The 20,106-nt window shown below is 48.1% G+C and overlaps 1 protein-coding gene across 1 annotated transcript in view; it reads right to left on the bottom strand.

Moving 5' to 3' along the window:
* LOC138299834 (hatching enzyme 1.2-like) overlaps window positions 1-20,106 on the bottom strand; it is a 61,190-nt gene that overhangs the window by 24,944 nt on the left and 16,140 nt on the right. Inside the window, exons 4-6 of the mRNA XM_069238431.1 lie at window positions 19,311-19,463; window positions 4,181-4,298; window positions 3,358-3,536 (exon numbers count right to left, since the gene is read on the bottom strand). Coding sequence (XP_069094532.1) covers window positions 3,358-3,536; window positions 4,181-4,298; window positions 19,311-19,463 — 450 coding nt within the window. The remainder of the gene's footprint in view (window positions 1-3,357; window positions 3,537-4,180; window positions 4,299-19,310; window positions 19,464-20,106) is intronic.

Here is a 20,106-nt window from a genome sequence, read left to right as displayed (position 1 = left end):
GAACAAGTGGAACTGATTAAACCGATGCTACAGGACAACGTTATTGTTAAACTTCTCAAAAATGTGAATCATTTTTAACATGGACTAAGAACTCTTGGGAAAGTAACTGTTGCTTAAATTTCGGCCGGAGACCGTCAGATCTTACCTATATTTCCCAGTTGGTCAATTTAATACTACTTCTATTTTAATTTGTCAGTGGGCTGAGTCCTCCGCACAAACGTTAGCACATTTAGGGCCAGATTTACAAGGCACTTGCACATCTTTGCGCCACACTAATGTAATTTTTTTCATGCTAATGTGGTGTTAAGGAGGCCATTTCCCCGCGCCATATTTACAAAGTGGCGCAATGCGCCAGGTATAATTTATGCGAGGGGGGGCGTTATCATGTAGAGAGGCCACAAAAATGGTGCAGTGAAATCTACAAGATTTCACTGCAACATTTTTTCCGTCATTCTTAACACCTGCTCGGGCAGGCATTAAAGTGATGGGCCCATAGTAACCTATGGGTGTTCCTAGTGCCATAATTTATGGCGCTAATCCAGCAAAGCACCACAATAGTGTCATAAATTATGACGCTATTGTGTAAACGAGCGCCATGGTGCATCGTATTGTAAATATGGCGCAATCATGGTGTTGTTAGGTGGGGTACGGGCTACGTAAGAAAAGTGGTGCATGGGGACTGACGCACCACTTTCTTGTAGATCTGGCCCTTAGTCTTTTTCTGCTCTTATTACAAGCAACTGACAAGAACATTTGTCTAGCCTGTTCTTAAATTATATGACTTTTGCCAGTATAAAGCAGCCCTGTACTTCCTGCCCATGAACTCAAATCAATTTGTGTGCTTTAATGTAGGATGTTTTTTTAAAGATGGCCATCCGAAAGTGTAATGTGATGACTGTCTGACTTAATTCTCTTCTTAACATTCAATGTTTTGTTCTGTGTTGTAATTTTTAAATCTAATGCTCTTTTTAATTATTTATTCTTGTGATGCTTTTAGGAATATTTGTAAATAATATAATAAAGCTTATAGTATTATTCGTCTTCTTATTATTAATATTATTATTGTTATTATTAAGTGTTTGATTAAATATAGTTTTTGTGAAGGGAGACAAAGTAAACATTCGATTGTTATCAGGTGTGGTATGTAATATGAAAGCAGACACTGGGCCAGTAACGAGCTATGTGATTGGACTGGGATGTTTGCTGTTCCCCAGTAGGAATAGTGGGATGCGTCATGTTAAACTCTTTTCTCCTTGCAGTAGTGGAAAGTATTATATTAAAACTCTTCCCTAGTAGCAGCTGTGGGACAAGTACTATTATTTTCTCCCTGCCACATGCTTGTGTCATTTTAGGAGCTGGTGGTGTGATATCAAACTCTTCCCTGGCAGCACCACTGCGATAATAAACCTCTCCTTCAAGTGCAAGGGTAAGTGTTTCCTTGTGATATTACAATGACCCCAATGTTGCTGTAGAGAATAAGATATCAAACTCTGCACTGGTATAGGCATCCTTATGCTCAACAATAAACGTTCCCATGGCAGCAGCACTGAGATATTTGATATTAAAACCATTCTTGATATCAGCAGTATGGCACGTGATAATAAAACTCTTCCTTGGTAGCAGCAGAGAGGTGTGTGACGGCAAATCCCTTCCAGGATAACAGCAGTGCAATATGTGATATTAAGGCCCATATTTATACTTTTTTTGCTCCACATTTGTGTCATTTTTGGACGCAAAAGTGACGCAAACTTACAAAATATAGCTGTATTTTATACATTTGTGCCACTTTTGCGCCAAAAAGTGACACACATGCGGCGCAAAAAATATATAAATATGGGCCTAAATGTTTCCTTTGTGGCAGCATTCTGAAAGTGCAATAAGAAAGGTTTCTATGGAAACAGCCCTGGGAGTTGTCATATAACATGACAGTTTTTGAATGTGTTATGTTCAAGCACAAAGGTGGGGGGGGTATTTAATAATTAAAAAAAAAAAAAACGTACCTGTGCTTCCACCGCCTTCACCACCACTTCGCTCCTCTCTCACCAGACAGGCTGTAGGCATAGGCTCCCAGCCTGCCCTATGGCCAATCCTGATGCTGCTCAGAGCAGCATCAGGATTGGCTGGGAGCACCCAGCCAGGTTGCTCCCAGGCAGACTGGGAGCCTGTGCCTGCTTTCTCTAGCCCGGAAACACAGTGCCGGGCTGGAGCGAGCCTACGAGACAGCCGGCCAAACATGCATGCGCAGTGAGGGGGAGTGCAGTGCACATCACAGCCTGTAGCCCCGCTCATTTGACCAAAAAACAATAATAAACATTGTTTATTATTGCTTTTAGGTAAAAGGTTTGCAGTTGCCGCTGCTGGCAGGGGAGGGGGAGACACTCCCCGCCGTGACGGAGGAGCCGCACCTGGTACAATTATTTACAAGCGCAACAAAATCAAGGGGCTAACAGAGAGTGTCACAGCTCCCCATCACATCACAAAATAGTCATTTCTCAGACTCAAATTCACAAGAGTGGGACAGTTGTTCTGGTGCATCACTGCACTTACAGTGATATGGTAGAACATGGAGGATTTTATGATGTGAGCAGCAGCAGCTGCAAAACTTTTATAATAAAACTATAATAAACTATGTTTATTATAGTTTTATCGTAAAAGGGGTGGGGCCACGGGCGTGAAGGGACAGAGCGCATGTATGGTGTTTGGCGGGTGTCTTAGGCCAGCCAAACATACATGCGCACATGGCTCTCTCCAACCCGGCACTGCGTTGCCGGGCTGGAGAGAGCAGGCAAAGGCTCCCACTCTGCCACGGAGTGCCCTGGCTGGGCGCTCCGTCCAATCCTACCACTGCTTTCATGCTGCCAGCAGTATGAAAGCAGTGGTAGGATTGGATGCAGGGCAGGCTGGGAGCCTGTGCCTGAAGTGAGGACAGCAGAGCGGCGCAGTGCGGCACGGCGAAACAGGTAATTTATTTTTGAATTATTTATTTTATTTTGTCACAACCCCAGCCCCCTCCCCCTGCCACGTTTCGCCCAACCCGCCCCTTTTCCCTCCGAAGAGCCACCACTGGTCTATCCTATAACCATTTTTGCACACTGTAACAGTCACTTTCACAGTGAAGGGCTTTGCACTTCCTCCAGCTAATTGCTTTGTGATGAGACTATGCAACCTCTTGCCTTCCCCCACTACTCACAGCATTCTCAAAAAGCTGAATTGCAGAATACAGCGATTCACCAAAACCCAGTTAAATAAAATCAGTATCTATTCTAAGACATCAATAGGGGACATTGGAATAGATCAAGTTTTAACCCAACTTAGTTACCTCAGAAAATGTGTTTTTCTCCACACCTTATAGCTTACCTGGAATCACATTCTGGAGGAGGATGGTGACAAAGTCATCGCGGTCACTGCGGTTCTGTTCATGGTGGAAGCCCAGGGCATGGAGGAGCTCGTGCTGCACCGTGCCGGTAAAGACACATCCGTTCCTCTGTAAGGACACAACCTGACGACCCCCGGTCCGTCCAATGAAGGACCAGCATCTGCCGAGGGTAGCGGTGAACAGTGATGACCCCTCTTACACTGTGTTACAAAGACTGCTCATCTACCCTAGACCAGTGCTTAATTTGTGATTATTTTTTCCGGTGCTGAGCACCAGCACTTATTTTTGAGGGCCGGGACTTATTCTTCTGCCTCAAGCATTTGCTGCTATTGGCAAACCCCCATTCACCCAATATTAAAAGCGCAAAGTGAGACCCTCACTTATTGGTCCCGGTATAGGTGAGAGTTGTATCCCATTAGTCTCTCAAGCCCACATGTTCCAACATTCGATTATCATTTATCATTTTACCAAATCCACACCACTCTTATGCAGCACTTACAATCTTGTATATTGTCTTTATCTTTGAAGGACTTCCAATGATTGCTATACAGTCACTACATGTTCTTTATTTCTCCAAAGGAGACGTTCAAATCAGATGTGCTGATGTGAAACAGCATCACTCACATATAACCACTCACTCCACCGTGGATCAGCCACCAGACACTGCCGTCAATGGCAATCAGACAACCTGCCATGAAATTCTCATCTGACCCGTGCCACAAACACTTTGATGGGTATTTCTCGACAGCCCTTGTGATGGCAAACAGTGCCCTTGAAAATACCCTATAAAGCATACATACTGACCCATTCTGTGGTTCGATGAAGAGATAGTCATTTTCATTTGCTCGAGGTCTGAAGGAAACACAGGTACGTGTGGCGAATGATCGTATGGCATCCATTATCACTGCCTGTTCATTCGGGGCTGAGGGGGGACAAATAATCAGAGAAAAAGGTAAAATGGCTAAATGTGATTTCACAAGATCACTGCAAGAAGAGCCACACCTAAAGAGGCAGTCTACATTATTTATGACTAACCCAATGAAATTATTGGCGTAAGAGCTCCACTGGAAGTTAACCATATATGACTTCAGGCCCATGAGCAGGCTACGAGTCCATGCTACAGCTGCAATAGCCACACCTTGGTGTGGAATCGGGAATGGATCTCTGATGTGCTAATTCATGCCTATATGATCTCAGAAATGTCCACATCATTGGCATTTCTATGTCACAGGACATGAGTCAGGCTGAAAAGTTACCCACCACTTTATTTCAGAGGGTCTGCATGCAAGTGATGAGACCGAGTGTTTTTCTGTTCTGAAAATGTTAATGAATTTTTAGTTACATGACAGTTAACAAAAAGTAAAACAGGTAAAACAGGAGTCATATGGTAGCTTGATACATCACGGCAATCGAGCAGGTAACCACATAAGAAGACTTGGTTATGCAAAAGAGACATGTCCCGTTAGGAAAATCAGTACATGGTGAAAATTTGCATAATCAGTGATCATCCATCATTATCGATGACCTTGTAATTTTAGACATACATACTTGATATCAATGAGGGTAAGTATAACGTAAAGACAACATTATATACAGGCAAAAGAGATTATTCAAGAAGCTTTATCTGAGATCTGTGTTGTTAGATTGTGTTGCAGCGGGTGTCGTGCCAGTTGTCTTGGGGTTGGATTTAGGTTATTTTACTATTACTGATTGCGCGGTTCTGGGTGGAAAGTGTGGTTTGTGTATGCAGTGTGCAGGGTCATTTCTGTGCAGGGATCAAAGGTAACAAAGTGGGAAGGGATGGTGTTGACAGGAAAAAGAGTCATGCAATAGATAATGAGGTGGTTGCTGTAATTTCTTATGATGCAATGATTTAGGTGGTCATTCTGACTTTGGTGGTCTTTTCCTAAGACCGCCGAAGCTGCGGGCGCCAGGAGACGGCCAGTGCTGCTGGTCTTCCGATCGCCATATTATGAGTACTGAAGGATTTTTTGCCACAATTTAGGCACCAATCCTCCAGTAGTCGTGTTGGCAGTTGGAGGTGCAGAGGTGGTTCCACCGCTCGCCCCCCCGCACCAAATGGACTCCGCCAGCCTTATTACAAGCTGTAATATGACTTGGTGGTGTCCTGATTGCTGGGCGCTGCCGGCAGTGGGAGAGCCAGGTCCCATCTCCTCAGGGAGGAGCACCTCGTCGGACCAGGTAAGTGTCTTCCGCAAGGGGAGGGGGGTGGGGTGTGTGAATGGATGTGTGCGAGTGTGTGCATGCATGTCATGAATGGGGGGGAGGGTGGGGGAATGTTTGTGTGTGTGTGTCTGTATGTAAATGTGGTGATGCATGTGTGGCTAAATGTGAATGCTGGGTCGGGGTGCGTGTGTGCATGCATGTAGACAGGGGTGGAGGTTGTGTATGTATGTTGAGGAAAGGAGGGGTGGGGGATGGAGTGTGTGTATGCATGTCAATTGGGGTGAATGTACTGAGTGCGTGTATTAGTGAGGTGTTGTGCTCTGTGTGTGTATGTGTGTGTGGATTTGTGGGGAGTGTTGTGTGTGTGTGCATGTAAGTGTAAGGGTGTTGTGAGTGTCAGGGTGTGCGTGTCTGTGAGTGCGTGCGCGCGCGTATGCGGGGGGTGGGAATTAAGTACATGTATGCAGGGGTGGGGGGTTACTGGGGGTTTGGGGAGGTGGGAATGTTGCAAGGGACAGGGTGGGGGTGTCTTGGGTAACTGGGGGGTGGGGAAGTCGTCTACCGGTGACAGGAATACAAATTCCTGTCACCTGTAGCCTTTCCTCCAGGGATTTCATGGTGGTGCTACCGCCACAAAATCCCTGGTGGAAAGGGGACTCGTGATGCCGCTGGCGGTATTGAGTGGACCGCCGGGTCAGAGATGCTTACCTCCAGGCCCGCCGGTCCGAACACCCTGGCGGTAAGCACGGGAAAGTAGTGGTTTGGCACAGGCCAAACCGCCACACTCGTAATGTGGCGATCTCCACCGCTTGCCTGTCAGCGGTGAGACTGCCACCGCGGCCATGGTAGTCTTCGGACCACCAGGGTCGGAATGACCACCTAAGTCTTGTGGGGGGAATGTTAAGGAGCAGAGGGTTCCCTATTGCATGAGGTGATTATGGATGTAGAGGTCTAGCATGTTCCAAATCCGTTGTGAGGCTATGGGATGGCCTTTAATGTGGGATTGTTTTACATGTGTGCCTCTAAGGTAGGTAGCCCAGGCCCACCAGGTATGGAAGGAGATGTTATTGTTCGCTTTCCAGTCAATCAGGATCACTTTGATTGCAATGGTAAGCCGGAAGTCAAATAGTGAGAGGTCTAAAGTAGATTGGTTGATAGGATGATTTGCAATGTATGGTCCCAGGGTGATGATCAGATAATTTAGTGGGATCGGTCTCTTAAAGATTTTGTGTAGTGTATTGGAGAAATCAAACCAATAAGCAGAGAGGTTTGGGCAGGAGAAGAACACGTATTCTTCATTTCCAGGTGATAGGTTGCATGACCAGCAGGCATCTGAGTCTTTAAGTTTTAATCTGAACAGCTTAGCAGGGGTCCAATACAGGAAGTGAGCAGCAAAAAATCTAGTTTGGGTTAATGAGGGAATTAATTTGTCCTGTGTTAGGTGTTAGCCTGTTTTTGACCATGACTCCTCACTACAAGGGGTTAGTTCGTTATATGAGAAAAAGGAGGACCATTTGTGAGGCAATGGGGGGCAGCATGGGGTGAGGGTGGAATAAAGGAGTTGTGTATTCTAGAGGCCGCATGTCCTTTTGTGGTAACCATTTGTAAGTTCTGAGTTAGTGACAAGTCATTTATGGTGCCTGGTTTGGAGATCCTTGCTTGAGTTGAAGGAATTCATAGAAATCAGTATTTGAGAGGTTGTGTTTGCTTTTTAGCTGTGAGAATGAGAGTGGTTCTGAGTTTGCATAAAAGTCCCCTTCTATTTTGGATCCCTTTTGAGGCCCATGTCGCGGCAATGGTCGCTGAGTTTGGTATTTGCAGTTTTTTATTGTACCATAGAAATGCAGAGGGGGATTTGTGGATAGCAGTAAACAAGATTGAGTCTATTTTTGTCAGGGCTGCACTAGTGTCTTTAAAATCTTCTCGGAATGATTCTTAAGGGTGGGATGGCATCATTAGAGATGACAATACTCAAAAAGGGTGGCAGATAGAGGATTCAATATCATGCCAGGTAGGTTTTTTTGTGGATCAGGTCCAAACCATCGTGCACCCTGGGCTACTAAGTATAAAGTTTGGTAAATGTACCAGTTTGGGAAGTTACAGCCTCCCAATTTAGTAGGTGTACTGAGGTTTTTTTTGTTTCCATAGGAATTTTGAAGAAGAAGTCTTGGGAGAGATGCATGGGGAGCATTCTTTGAGTCAAAGTTTATCAGAGGGGACACCATAATTTTGGTGGTTTCAAGTCTGCCCCAGCATGATATATGTTTGACCAACCATGTTGCCAATAGATCTTTCAGTTTGTCAATGGTTTTGCTTTTGTTTATGGTAATAGATTCAGGCACATCATTGCAGAACCAAATTTCCAGGTACTTAATAGAAGATTTCCATTTGAATTTGGAGGAGCCCACCATGGAGGTGTTTCAATGGACGTTTACGTGAAGTATTTTGTTTTTCTCTCTGTTCAAGGAGTAGCCTGAGAAGTGGGAGAAATGGTAGATGATGTTTAAGATTTCCATTATGGCTTCGGTTTAGTAAGTTGTGACTATCAAAATATCATCCACATATGCTGCTGTTTTGTATGGGGTACCCCCAAATGTGATGCCATGAATGGCTGTTGAGTTATTGATTATTGTGAGTAGAGGGTCAATGGCTAGTAAAAACAAATGTAAGGGTGAAAGGGGGCAGCCTTGGCGAGTTCCCTATCTCAAGTGGAAGGATTGGGATAGAGAGCCGTTGATCCTTATACTAGCTGAGGGCTTCAAGTAAAGGGTCATGGGCATTGAGATGAATTTATCTGCTAGATTTTGTCTTTGAAGGATGGTTTCAAGATATGGCCAGTGTTAGAAATTGGGTTTTTGGTTGGCAGTCAGGTTACCCTTTGTCCAAGCAAGAACCCTCACTCTAGTCAGGGTTAAGTCACACACAATCCAAAATTATCCTGTGCGCACCCTCTGGTAGCTTGACACGAGCAGTCAGGCTTAACTTAGAAGGCAATGTGTAAAGGATTTGTGCAATAAATCATACAATAACACCATATAGCACCACAAAAATACACCACACAGTGTTTGGAAAAATATAGAATATTTATCTGGATAATTGTAGGTCAAAACGAATGAAGATGCAATGTGAAATTGTAGAGATATCACTGAAAAGTGATATTAAGGCCCTGATTCTAAGCTTGGCGGGGGGCGGTAGCCGCCCGCCAAGCGGGAACCGCCAGAAGACCGTACTGCGGTCAAAAGACCGCGGCGGTCATTCTGGGTTTCCCACTGGGCTGGCGGGCGACCGCCGAAAGTCCGCCCGCCAGCCCAGCGGGAAACACCCTTCCCACGAGGAAGCCGGCTCAGAATGGAGCCGGCGGAGTGGGAAGGTGCGACGGGTGCAGTTGCACCCGTCGCGAATTTCAGTGTCTGCAAAGCAGACACTGAAATTCTTTGTGGGGCCCTCTTACGGGGGCCCCTGCAGTGCCCATGCCATTGGCCCCACGACACGCCATACCGCCATCCTGTACCTGGCGGGCGAACCGCCAGGAACAGGATGGCGGTATGGGGTGTCAGAATCCCCATGGCGGATTCCCATGGGCAGCGGAAAGTCGGCGGTACACCGCCGGCTTTCCGCTTCTGGCCGCGGCTGTACCGCCGCGGTCAGAATGCCCGGCGGAGCACCGCCAGCCTGTTGGCGGTGCTACCGCCAACCTCCGCCCTGGCGGTATTTACCGCCAGGGTCAGAATGACCCCCTAAGTGTCTTAAGTCTTTAAAAAGCAAAAAAAGGCCCTGATTCTAAGCTTGGCGGGCGGCGTTAGCCGCCCGCCAAGCGGGAACCGCCAGAAGACCGTACCGCGGTCAAAAGACCGCGGCGGTCATTCTGGGTTTCCCACTGGGCTGGCGGACGACCGCCGAAAGTCCGCCCGCCAGCCCAGCGGGAAACACCCTTCCCACGAGGAAGCCGGCTCAGAATGGAGCCGGCGGAGTGGGAAGGTGCGACGGGTGCAGTTGCACCCGTCGCAAATTTCAGTGTCTGCAAAGCAGACACTGAAATTCTTTGTGGGGCCCTCTTACATGTCCCCACGACACCCCATACCGCCATACTGTTCCTGGCGGGCGAACCGCCAGGAACAGGATGGCGGTATGGGGTGTCAGAATCCCCATGGCGGCGCAGCAAGCTGCGCCGCCATGGCGGATTCCCATGGGCAGCGGAAAGTCGGCGGTACACCGCCGGCTTTCCGCTTCTGGCCGCGGCTGTACCGCCGCGGCCAGAATGCCCAGCGGAGCACCGCCAGCCTGTTGGCGGTGCTACTGCCAACCTCCGCCCTGGCGGTATTTACCGCCAGGGTCAGAATGACCCCCAAAGTCTCCTTCAAGCACAAAGTACCTGGTTTACAGTGGAAAATCTCCGCAAAGGGCCGCAGAAGAAGAGATACGTGGAAAACTGGTGTGTGCGTCGATTTCTCCCCTGCACACACAGACTTGCGTCGTTATTTTTCACGCGGGGAAGTCGTGCGTCATTTTCTGATGCGCGGACAGTCTCTTTCTGTGGTTCACGGGATTACCAGATGTCCCAGGGTCTGTGCGTGGATTCTTCGGCTTGTTTTCCGGCTGCGCGTCGTTCGGGAGGCTATGCGTGGAATGTTCGTTCTCACGGCAGGAGTCGTGTCGATTTCCCCTCTGGAAGTTGTGCGGCGTTGTCCTTGTAAGGCCATGCGTCGAAGTTCCGGTCGCCCCGAAGGCGCCACGTCGATCAGCGTCGGTGTGCGGGGATTTTCTCGCCGCGCAGCAAGCTGTGCGTCGAAATGTTCGGCGCACGAAGAGTTCAAATGAAAAAGAGAAGTCTTTTTGGTCCTGAGACTTCAGGGAACAGGAGGCAAGCTCTATCCAAGCCCTTGGAGAGCACTTTTACAGCCAGACAAGAGTTCAGCAAAGCAGCAGGCCAACAACAAGGCAGCAGTCCTTTGTAGAAAGCAGACAGGTGAGTCCTTTGAGCAGCCAGGCAGTTCTTCTTGGCAGGATGCAGGTTTCTTTTTCAGCAAGTGTCTCAGGTGGTAGGGCAGAGGCCTTGTTTTATACCCAAATATGCCTTTGAAGTGGGGGAGACTTCAAAGAGTGGCTTAGAAGTGCACCAGGTCCCCTTTCAGTTCAATCCTGTCTGCCAGGGTCCCAGTAGGGGGTGTGGCAGTGCTTTGTGTCAGAGCAGGCCCTCCACCCTCCCAGCCCAGGAAGACCCATTCAAAATGCAGATATATGCAAGTGAGACTGAGTAACCTGTGTTTGGGGTGTGTCTGAGTGAATGCACAAGGAGCTGTCAACTAAACCTAGCCAGACATGGATTGTAAGACACGGAAAGATTTAAGTGCAGCGAAACGCTCACTTTCTAAAAGTGGCATTTCTAAAATAGAAATATTAAATCCAACTTCACCAGTCAGCAGGATTTTGTATTACCATTGTGACCATACTAAATATGACCTTCCTACTCCCTTCAGATCAGCAGCTGCAACTTCAAGAAGGTGTGAGGGCAGCCCCAATGTTAGCCTATGAAGGGAGCATTCCTTGCAGTAGTGTAAAAACGAATTTAGGAGTTTTACACTACCAGGACATGTAACTACACAGGTACATGTCCTGCCTTTTACCCACACAGCACCTTGCACTAGGGGTAACCTAGGGCACACATTAGAGGTGACATGTGTAGAAAAAGGGGATCTTGAGGCTTGGCAAGTACTTTTAAATGCCTAGTCGAAGTGGCAGTGAAACTGCACACACAGGCCTTGCAATGGCAGGCCTGGGACAAGGTAAAGGGGCTACTTGAGTGGGTGGCACAACCAGTGCTGCAGGCCCACTAGTAGCATTTAATCTACAAGCCCTAGGCACATACAGTGCACATTACTAGGGACTGGATAGATATTAAATATCTATAGGGACTGGATTGGATATTAAATAGTCCAATTGGGTATGATCCAAAGTTACTGTGTTTAAAGGGAGAGAGAGCATATGCACTTTAGCACTGATTAGCAGTGGTAAAGTGCGCAGAGTCTAAGAGCCAGCAAAAACAGAGTCCAAAAAGTAGAGGGAGGCAGGCAAAAAGTTAGGGGTGACCAACCTAAAGCATGTCAGGTCTAACATGTGTCCATCCCCAGCTGAAAGTGGGAGAGCTACCCGACCTCCTGGGAGCTCTCATCGCTAAGGCGTAAGTATCTGGAGAGACCATCAGCGTTGGCGTGGTCAGCCCATGGGCGATGTTCCACCGTAAAGTCCATCCCCTGTAGGGAAATGGACCACCTCAAGAGTTTTGTATTCTCACCCCTCATCTGCATGAGCCACCTAAGGGGCCTGTGGTCTGTCTGAACCCGGAAGAGAGTCCCAAACAGGTAGGGTCTTAGCTTCTTCAGTGCCCAGACCACAGCAAATGCTTCTCTCTCAATAGCACTCCACCTTTGTTCCCGTGGTAATAGTCTTCTGCTAATAAAGACTACTGGTTGGTCTGAGCCCTCCTCATTTAGCTGTGCTAGAACAGCCCCTATGCCATGCTCTGAAGCGTCTGTCTGCACAATAAATTCCTGGGAGTAGTCCGGGGCCTTGAGCACGGAGGCCGTGCACATGGCTTCCTTCAGAGAATCAAAGGCTTTCTGGCAAGCCTCTGTCCAATTCACCAACCTAGGTTGTTTCTTGGAAGTGAGTTCTGTCAAGGGGGATACAATGGTACCATAACCCTTGACGAATCTGCGGTAGCATCCAGTGAGGCCCAAAAAGGCTCTCACCTCGGTCTGTGTTCTAGGTGGTTGCCAGGCCTTGATAGTCTCAATCTTGGCCTGGAGTGGCTGCACCTTGCCACCACCTACTAGGTGTCCCAAGTACACCACGGAACCCTGCCCAATCTGGCACTTACTAGCCTTGATAGTCAGGCCTGCCTGTTGCAGAGCCTGAAGCACCTCCTTGAGGTGGAGCAGGTGTTCCTCCCAGCTGGAACTGTAGACAGCTATGTCATCCAGGTAAGCTGCACAGAAGGCATCTTTACCAGCTAGGACCCCGTTAACCAACTGTTGGAAGGTAGCAGGGCATTTTTCAGCCCAAATGGCATCACCCGGAATTGGTAATGGCCATCGGGGTGGAAAATGCTGATCTTTCTTTAGCCCCCTCAGTCAGGCTGATCTGCCAGTCCCCTGAAGTAAGATCAAACGTACTCAGGAACTTGGCAGTGCCTAGCCTGTCAACAAGCTCTTCAGCTCGGGGTGAGCATCTGTCCGGGTGACTGAGTTGAGACCCCGGTAGTCCACACAGAACCGGAGTTCTGGCTTCGCACCTGGGGCAGTAGCCTTAGGAACCAATACCACAGGGCTGGCCCAGGGACTACTGGATTTCTCAATAACCCCTAAAGACAACATCTTGGAGACCTCCTCCTTGATGCTGGCCTTCACCTTATCCGACAACCTGTAAATTTTGTCTTCACAGGGGGACTATCACCTGTGTCAATGTCATGAACACAGAGGTGGGTTAGTCCAGGAGTAAGGGAGAACAGGGGAGAGAACTGCTCTAACAGCTCATAGCAGTCCCCTCTCTGGGTTACAGTCAGGGAGTCAGACAGAATGACACCCCCCCACTGACCCATCCCCTTCTTTGACAGCGAGGAGGTCGGGGAGAGGTTCACTCTCCTCTTCCATGCCCTTATCTGTGACCAGGAGCATACTGACCTCAGACCTCTCAAAGTGAGGTTTGAGCCGGCTGTGATGGAGGACCCTCAGGGGGTGCCTAGGGGTCTTGAGGTCCACTAGGTAAGTGGCCTCCCCTTTACGCTCCTTTATCTCAAAGGGGCCAGTCCAGTGGTCCTGGAGAGCCCTGGGCTCTACTGGCTCCATCACCCAAACTTTGTCTCCAGGTGAGAACTCAACTAGAGTGGCCTTCTGGTCATACCACTCCTTCATCACCTCTTGACTGGCCTCGAGGTTACTCTGGGCCTGCTTTCAGAAGCGTTGGGTTTGGTTGCGGAGGGCCAGCATGTAGCTGACCACATTCTGGGGAGGTGACTTGGGAGCTTTCTCCCAGCCCTCCTTAACAATGCTTAGGGGTCCCCTGACAGGGTGACCATAGAGAAGCTCAAAGGGGCTGGACCCCACCCCTTTCTGGGGCACCTCTCTGTAAGCAAACAACAGGCAGGGTAATAGGACATCCCACTTACGCCTCATGGCATCAGTCAGGCCACCAATCATGCCTTTCAGGGTCTGGTTGAATCTCTCAACAAGCTCATTGGATTGAGTATGATAAGGGGTGGTAAACCGGTAGGTCACCCCACACTCATCCCACACGGACTTCATGTATGCAGACATGAAGTTTGTGCCCCTGTCGGACACGACCTCCTTAGGGAATCCCACACGGGTAAATATTCCCAACAGGGCTCTGGTCACCACCGGTGCAGTCACTGTTCTCAGAGGGATTGCCTCTGGATAGCGGGTGGCATGGTGCACCAAAACCAGGATAAATCTGTTGCCCAAGGCAGTTTTGGGGTCCAAGGGACTAACAATGTTGATGCCCACCCTTTCAAAGGGGGTGCCAACAACTGGGAGTGGGAGCAGGGGAGCTTTAAGTAGTTTCCCTGTCTTCCCACTAGCCTGGCAGGTGGGGCAAGCTCTGCAGAAGTTATCTGAGGCTGTCCTCATTCTGGGCCAATAGAATAGGGTGTCAAGCCTGTTAAAGGTCTTGTCTTGGCCCAGGTGTCCTGCCAGGGAGATGTCGTGAGCCAGGCCCAGTAGGAAGTTCCTGTAACACTGGGGGACCACCAGCACATGGGGTACCCCAGGACCTGGAACCTTACGCTCACTGTAAAGGAGATCATTCTCCCAGTAAATATGGTGAGCGCCAGAGGCGTCACCTGCTGCTTGGGCTGTGGCCTGTTGCCTCAGACCCTCAAGGGCGGGGCATTCCTTCTGCGCCTTGCAGAATGCTGCCTTGGTTGGCCCCTCCTCTACTTGCCAGCCAGCAAGTTCAGGCAGGTTACCCAGGTCAGCTATGTCCTCCCCAGTTGGCTCAGGGGCCTCCTCCTCCTCAGGGGCCTCGTCCACCACCATGGGAACATTTGAGGAGGGTTTCCCGCGCCTCTTGCCCTTCCTCTTTGCAGCTGTCTGGGCCATCTTTCCAGGCTCCAGACGCCCTTGACTCCCTTCCTGGGCAGCCATGGATGGTGTGGTCATGCAGACTCACTCAGGTAACCCTAACATCTCCAGGTGAGATCTGAGCTCTACTTCTTTCCAAGCAGTATGCTCAAGATCATAGCCTAACAGACAATCTACAGGCATGGCAGGACTCACAGCTACTTTCAGAGTACCAGAGCCCCCCACCCCCACTCAAAGGGAACTAGAGCCACCGGTAGGTGAGTCTCACGATTGTCAGCGACTATGACCTGGTGGAATGTATTAGGGACTATCTGCTCTGTTGACACCAGCTGACTCTTGATAGTAGTCATACTGGCTCCTGTGTCACGCAGAGCCTCCACCTTTTGCCCATCAATGGTGACCCACTGCCTGTACTTGGAAGTATTTTGGGGCATGTGGGCTTTGGGCACCATTTCTCTTTCTCCCAGTGACACTGGGGAAATCTCTACCTGCTCCCCAAAGCTATCTGGGTCCATCTCCCCCCTGAGCGCTACACTAGTCAACCCATGTGTCTGTCCAGTAGTGGACGGTGCCCTCTTGGAGCACTGGGGGTCACCTTTATAGTGACCATACTGGTAGCACTCTAAGCATTTGGGGTTGGATCTCCCTGATTTATTATAAGTCCCTGGCTTTTTCCCAAATCTGGAAAAGGAATGGTTGCCACGCCCTCCCTGGGAATTCTTTTGGGGGCCTTTGGAGAGTTCCTTATCTGTAAGTTTATCTCCCCCCTCTTTCTTTTGTTGGGAACCCTGACCACCTTTGTGGGTGTCCCCCCCAGGTACCTTTTTGGACACTCTGGTGCTAACCCAGAGTTCCGCCTTCTCAGCAAGCTTCCTGGGATCAGTCAGCTTACTATCTACCAAGTGCTGGCACAACTCTGTAAAAGTAGTATTGAGCATATGCTCTCTCAGAATCAAGTCATATAACCCTTTATAATTATATACTTTGTTGCCCCGCACCCATCCATTCAGTGCCTTACTGGAAAAGTCAAAGAAATCTACCCATGTTTGTGTGGTTTGTTTGGTGCTGTCCCTTAATCTCTGACGGTATCCCTCAGGGGTCAGCCCAAACTTGGCAAGTAAAGTGGCTTTCTGAAGTGGGTAAGTGTTTTGATCAGGTTGATCCAATGTGAGAAGTGTGTCCCTCCCCAATGGTGGCACATAACCCCACATAGCTACCCCCCATTGTCCTTCAGGAACCTCATGAGCCCTTAGAGCAACTTCATAAGCAGCTAACCATTTATCTATGTCATCTCCCACCACAAAACTGGGCACCACATTTTTGGGTATACAAACCTTCTTTTCTCCAGCAGGTCCTGTCTGTATGCTGCCACCATTACTGCTAGATTCAGACTGTCTCGCCTTGATCTCCAGCTCCTTGAGACTCAGTTCATGAGCCAATAATAGTTTCTTTTCAGCCAAAGCTCTTTCAGCTTCATTGGTTTCTCTCTCTGCCCTTCTTTCCTCCTGTTGAGCCTCAATTTTCAGTTTTGCCATTTGCAATTGGAACTCCCTTTCTTCTCTCCTTTCCTCTGCAGTCAGGCTTTGCACAGAGACACTGCTCCCTGGTCTGAAAGGGGGCACAATTGCAGTGGTAACATCATCCACTGATAGCAACAAATCCTCTTAGGGGCCATTTTCTGGCTCCTCTTCCTCATCATCCTCCTCTAAATTGGCTTCTGCCCAGGCCCTCAGCGCAACTTGAAAGTCCTCCTTTTTGGAGGCCCCTTGGGTGGGTACTCTCATCACCCTGCAGAACCCTCTTAGCTGTTTGACCGTATATGTATCCAACAGGGCTAGGTCAAAGTCTCCTACTTGAGACCCAGCCAGAGACATGTTGAGTGAGGATTTCGTTTTTGAAAATTGTCAGGAAAAACAAATTTGCAAAAAAAGAGATAGAAATCAAGTTGACCTTCAACTGTGGGTAGGTAGTGAAATACTTAGCTACAGTATGTCACTGCACAAATACAGGTCCTATCCTCACCGCTGATCACCAATGTTAGAAATGGGGTTTTTGGTTGGCAGTCAGGTTACCCTCTGTCCAAGCAAGAACCCTCACTCTAGTCAGGGTAAGTCACACACAATCCAAAATTATCCTGTGCCCACCCTCTGGTAGCTTGCCACGAGCAGTCAGGCTTAACTTAGAAGGCAATGTGTAAAGTATTTGTGCAATAAATCATACAATAACACCATATAGCACCACAAAAATACACCACACAGTGTTTGGAAAAATATAGGATATTTATATGGATAATTGTAGGTCAAAACGAATGAAGATGCAATGTGAAATTGTAGAGATATCACTGAAAAGTGATATTAAGTGTCTTAAGTCTTTAAAAAGCAAACAAAGTCTCTTTCAAGCACAAAGTACCTGGTTTACAGTGGAAAATCTCTGCAAAGGGCCACAGAAGAAGAGATACGTGGAAAACGGGTGTGTGCGTCAATTTCTCCCCTGCACACACGGACTTGCGTCGTTATTTTTCACGCGGGGAAGTCGTGCGTCATTTTCCGGCGCGCGGACAGTCTCTTTCTGTGGTTCGCGGTATTACCAGATGTCCCGGGGTCTGTGCGTGGATTCTTCGCCTTGTTTTCCGTCTGTGCGTCGTTCCGGGAGGCTGTGTGTGAAATTTTCGTTCTCACGGCAGGCGTCGCGTTGATTTCCCCTCTGGAAGTCGGACGGCGTTGTCCTTGCGAGACCGTGTGTAAAAGTTCAGGTTGCCCCGAAGTCGTCGCGTCGATCAGCGTCGGTGTGCGGTGATTTTCTCGCCGCGGAGCAAGCTGTGTGTCAAAATTTTTGGCACACGAAGAGTCCAAATGAAAAAGAGAAGTCTTTTTGGTCCTGAGACTTCAGGGAACAGGAGGCAAGCTCTATCCAAGCCCTTGGAGAGCACTTTTACAGCCAGACAAGAGTTCAGCAAGGCAGCAGGCCAACAACAAGGCAGCAGTCCTTTGTAGAAAGCAGACAGGTGAGTCCTTTGAGCAGCCAGGCAGTTCTTCTTGGCAGGATGCAGTTTCTGGTTCAGGTTTCTTCTCCAGCAAGTGTCTCAGGTGGTAGGGCAGAGGCCCTGTTTTATACCCAAATGTGCCTTTGAAGTGGGGGAGACTTCAAAGAGTGGCTTAGAAGTGCACCAGGTCCCCTTTCAGTTCAATCCTGTCTGCCAGGGTCCCAGTAGAGGGTGTGGCAGTGCTTTGTGTCAGAGCAGACCCTCCACCCTCCCAGCCCAGGAAGACCCATTCAAAATGCAGATGTATGCAAGTGAGACTGAGTACCCTGTGTTTGGGGTGTGTCTGAGTGAATGCACAAGGAGCTGTCAACTAAACCTAGCCAGACGTGGATTGTAAGGCACAGAAAGATTTAAGTGCAGAGAAATGCTCACTTTCTAAAGGTGGCATTTCTAAAATAGTAATATTAAATCCAACTTCACCAGTCAGCAGGATTTTGTATTACCATTCTGACCATACTAAATATGACCTTCCCATGCTAAATATGACCTTCCTACTCCCCTCAGATCAGCAGCTGCCACTTCAACAAGGTGTGAGGGCAGCCCCAATGTTAGCCTATGAAGGGAGCAGGCCTCACAGTAGTGTAAAAACGAAGTTAGGAGTTTTACACTACCAGGACATGTAACTACACAGGTACATGTCCTGCCTTTTACCCACACAGCACCCTGCACTAGGGGTTACCTAGGACACACATTAGAGGTGACTTATGTGTAGAAAAAGGGTAGCTTGAGGCTTGGCAAGTACTTTTAAATTCCAAGTCGAAGTGGCAGTGAAACTGCACACACAGGCCTTGCAATGGCAGGCCTGGGACAAGGTAAAGGGGCTACTTGAGTGGGTGGCACAACCAGCGCTGCAGGCTCACTAGTAGCATTTAATCTACAGGCCCGAGGCACATACAGTACACATTACTAGGGACTTATAAGTATATTAAATAGTCCAATTGGGTATGATCCAAAGTTACTGTGTTTAAAGGGAGAGAGCATATGCACTTTAGCACTGGTTAGTAGTGGTAAATTGCGCAGAGTCTAAGAGCCAGCAAAAACAGAGTCCAAAAAGTGGAGGAAGGCAGGCAAAAAGTTAGGGGTGACCACCCTAAAGAATGTCAGGTCTAACAGCCAGGAAACCTTATTGAAGGCTTTCTCAACATCTAAGGCTATGGCGGCCACTGCGGGGGAGAGTGGGTTAGAGGCTTTTTCAATGACATGTGAAAAGAGACAGATATTGTCACTAACTAAGCGTCCTTTATTAAAGCCAGATTGGGTGGGGTGGACTAGTTTAGGGATCAGAGGTGCAATATGGTTGGCAAGGATTTTAGCATAGATCTTCGCTTCCATATTTATGAGGGAATTAGTTCTGAAATGTTTGGGGTCTTTACCCTCTTTTGGTATAACCACAATAGTGGCTACAGATGCTGAGCCTGACACTGAGCCAGATGTTGAAAAATAGGATAGTGTTGAGTGTAGGGTGTTCATAATAGTGTTCAAGAAGGTTTTGTAAAACTCAGTAGGTATGCCATCCATGAGAAAGAGTTGTTCATGATAACACCCAAACTGTAGGGAAAAACTTAAAATCCATAAAAGTTTGTGAAAAAAACAATGGGTTATTACTTACAGTAGTTGGGAGAGATCTCAAAGGGCACCATCACCTGCCCGTTGGCAGCGCTGGGCCACCGGCACCTGTCAGAGGCACAGCGGTCTGCATTTCCCAAGGGGTGCACTGCGATGTCACCAAATTCAAGTGGTGGCCAACCAAATGGAGATTTACCTGAGAATAATGGATATGGGAAAAGAGCAAATGATGTGATATTCTGAATATTTCAGCCAGTGACTGCAATCCTGTCAGGCTTCATACCTGTTGTCAATTCCTTCGCAGTTAATATTTGCTCTCTCATCACTACAGCCACAAAGTAAAAGAAGGTGTAAGGAGACCTCTTTTTCAGACCCTTCTTTCTATGGTTATCTGTTTATGAACCCTACAGGATCCTCTGTGCCTTGAGAACAGGAATCTATCTGCATGTTAACACACACTTTAAAATAAAAAGACTTTGAAAGCACCTCACACTAAAGGTCTTAAACTAAGTGTTTGCTATAAATCTCTAGGTAACAATTCATTTCTTTAATTTCCATAAAATAAGGCTGTGGGTGTCTGCATTATGAGGAATAAAATACACCCTATGATATGCAAGTAATATATGTATTATGCCAGAGGTCTTGCAGTTCTGCTGCCCAAAATACATCCAGCCTTGGTCTTCCATAGGGTGACTAAAACCCTGCAGGACTGCAAGGCTGAGCTGAGTTATCACCCATATGTATGTGCAGCTTGTTGAGACAAACATTAGAATGTCCAAGGAAATGCATGGCATTACATGGTATTGCATGGTCCGTATTACATGTAGCTTCCCTGCAGG

The sequence above is a fragment of the Pleurodeles waltl genome, chromosome 6, assembly GCF_031143425.1.
Source record: "Pleurodeles waltl isolate 20211129_DDA chromosome 6, aPleWal1.hap1.20221129, whole genome shotgun sequence".
In the NCBI taxonomy this organism is placed as follows: Eukaryota; Metazoa; Chordata; class Amphibia; order Caudata; family Salamandridae; genus Pleurodeles; species Pleurodeles waltl.
This window is presented reverse-complemented; position numbering and strand designations above follow the sequence as displayed.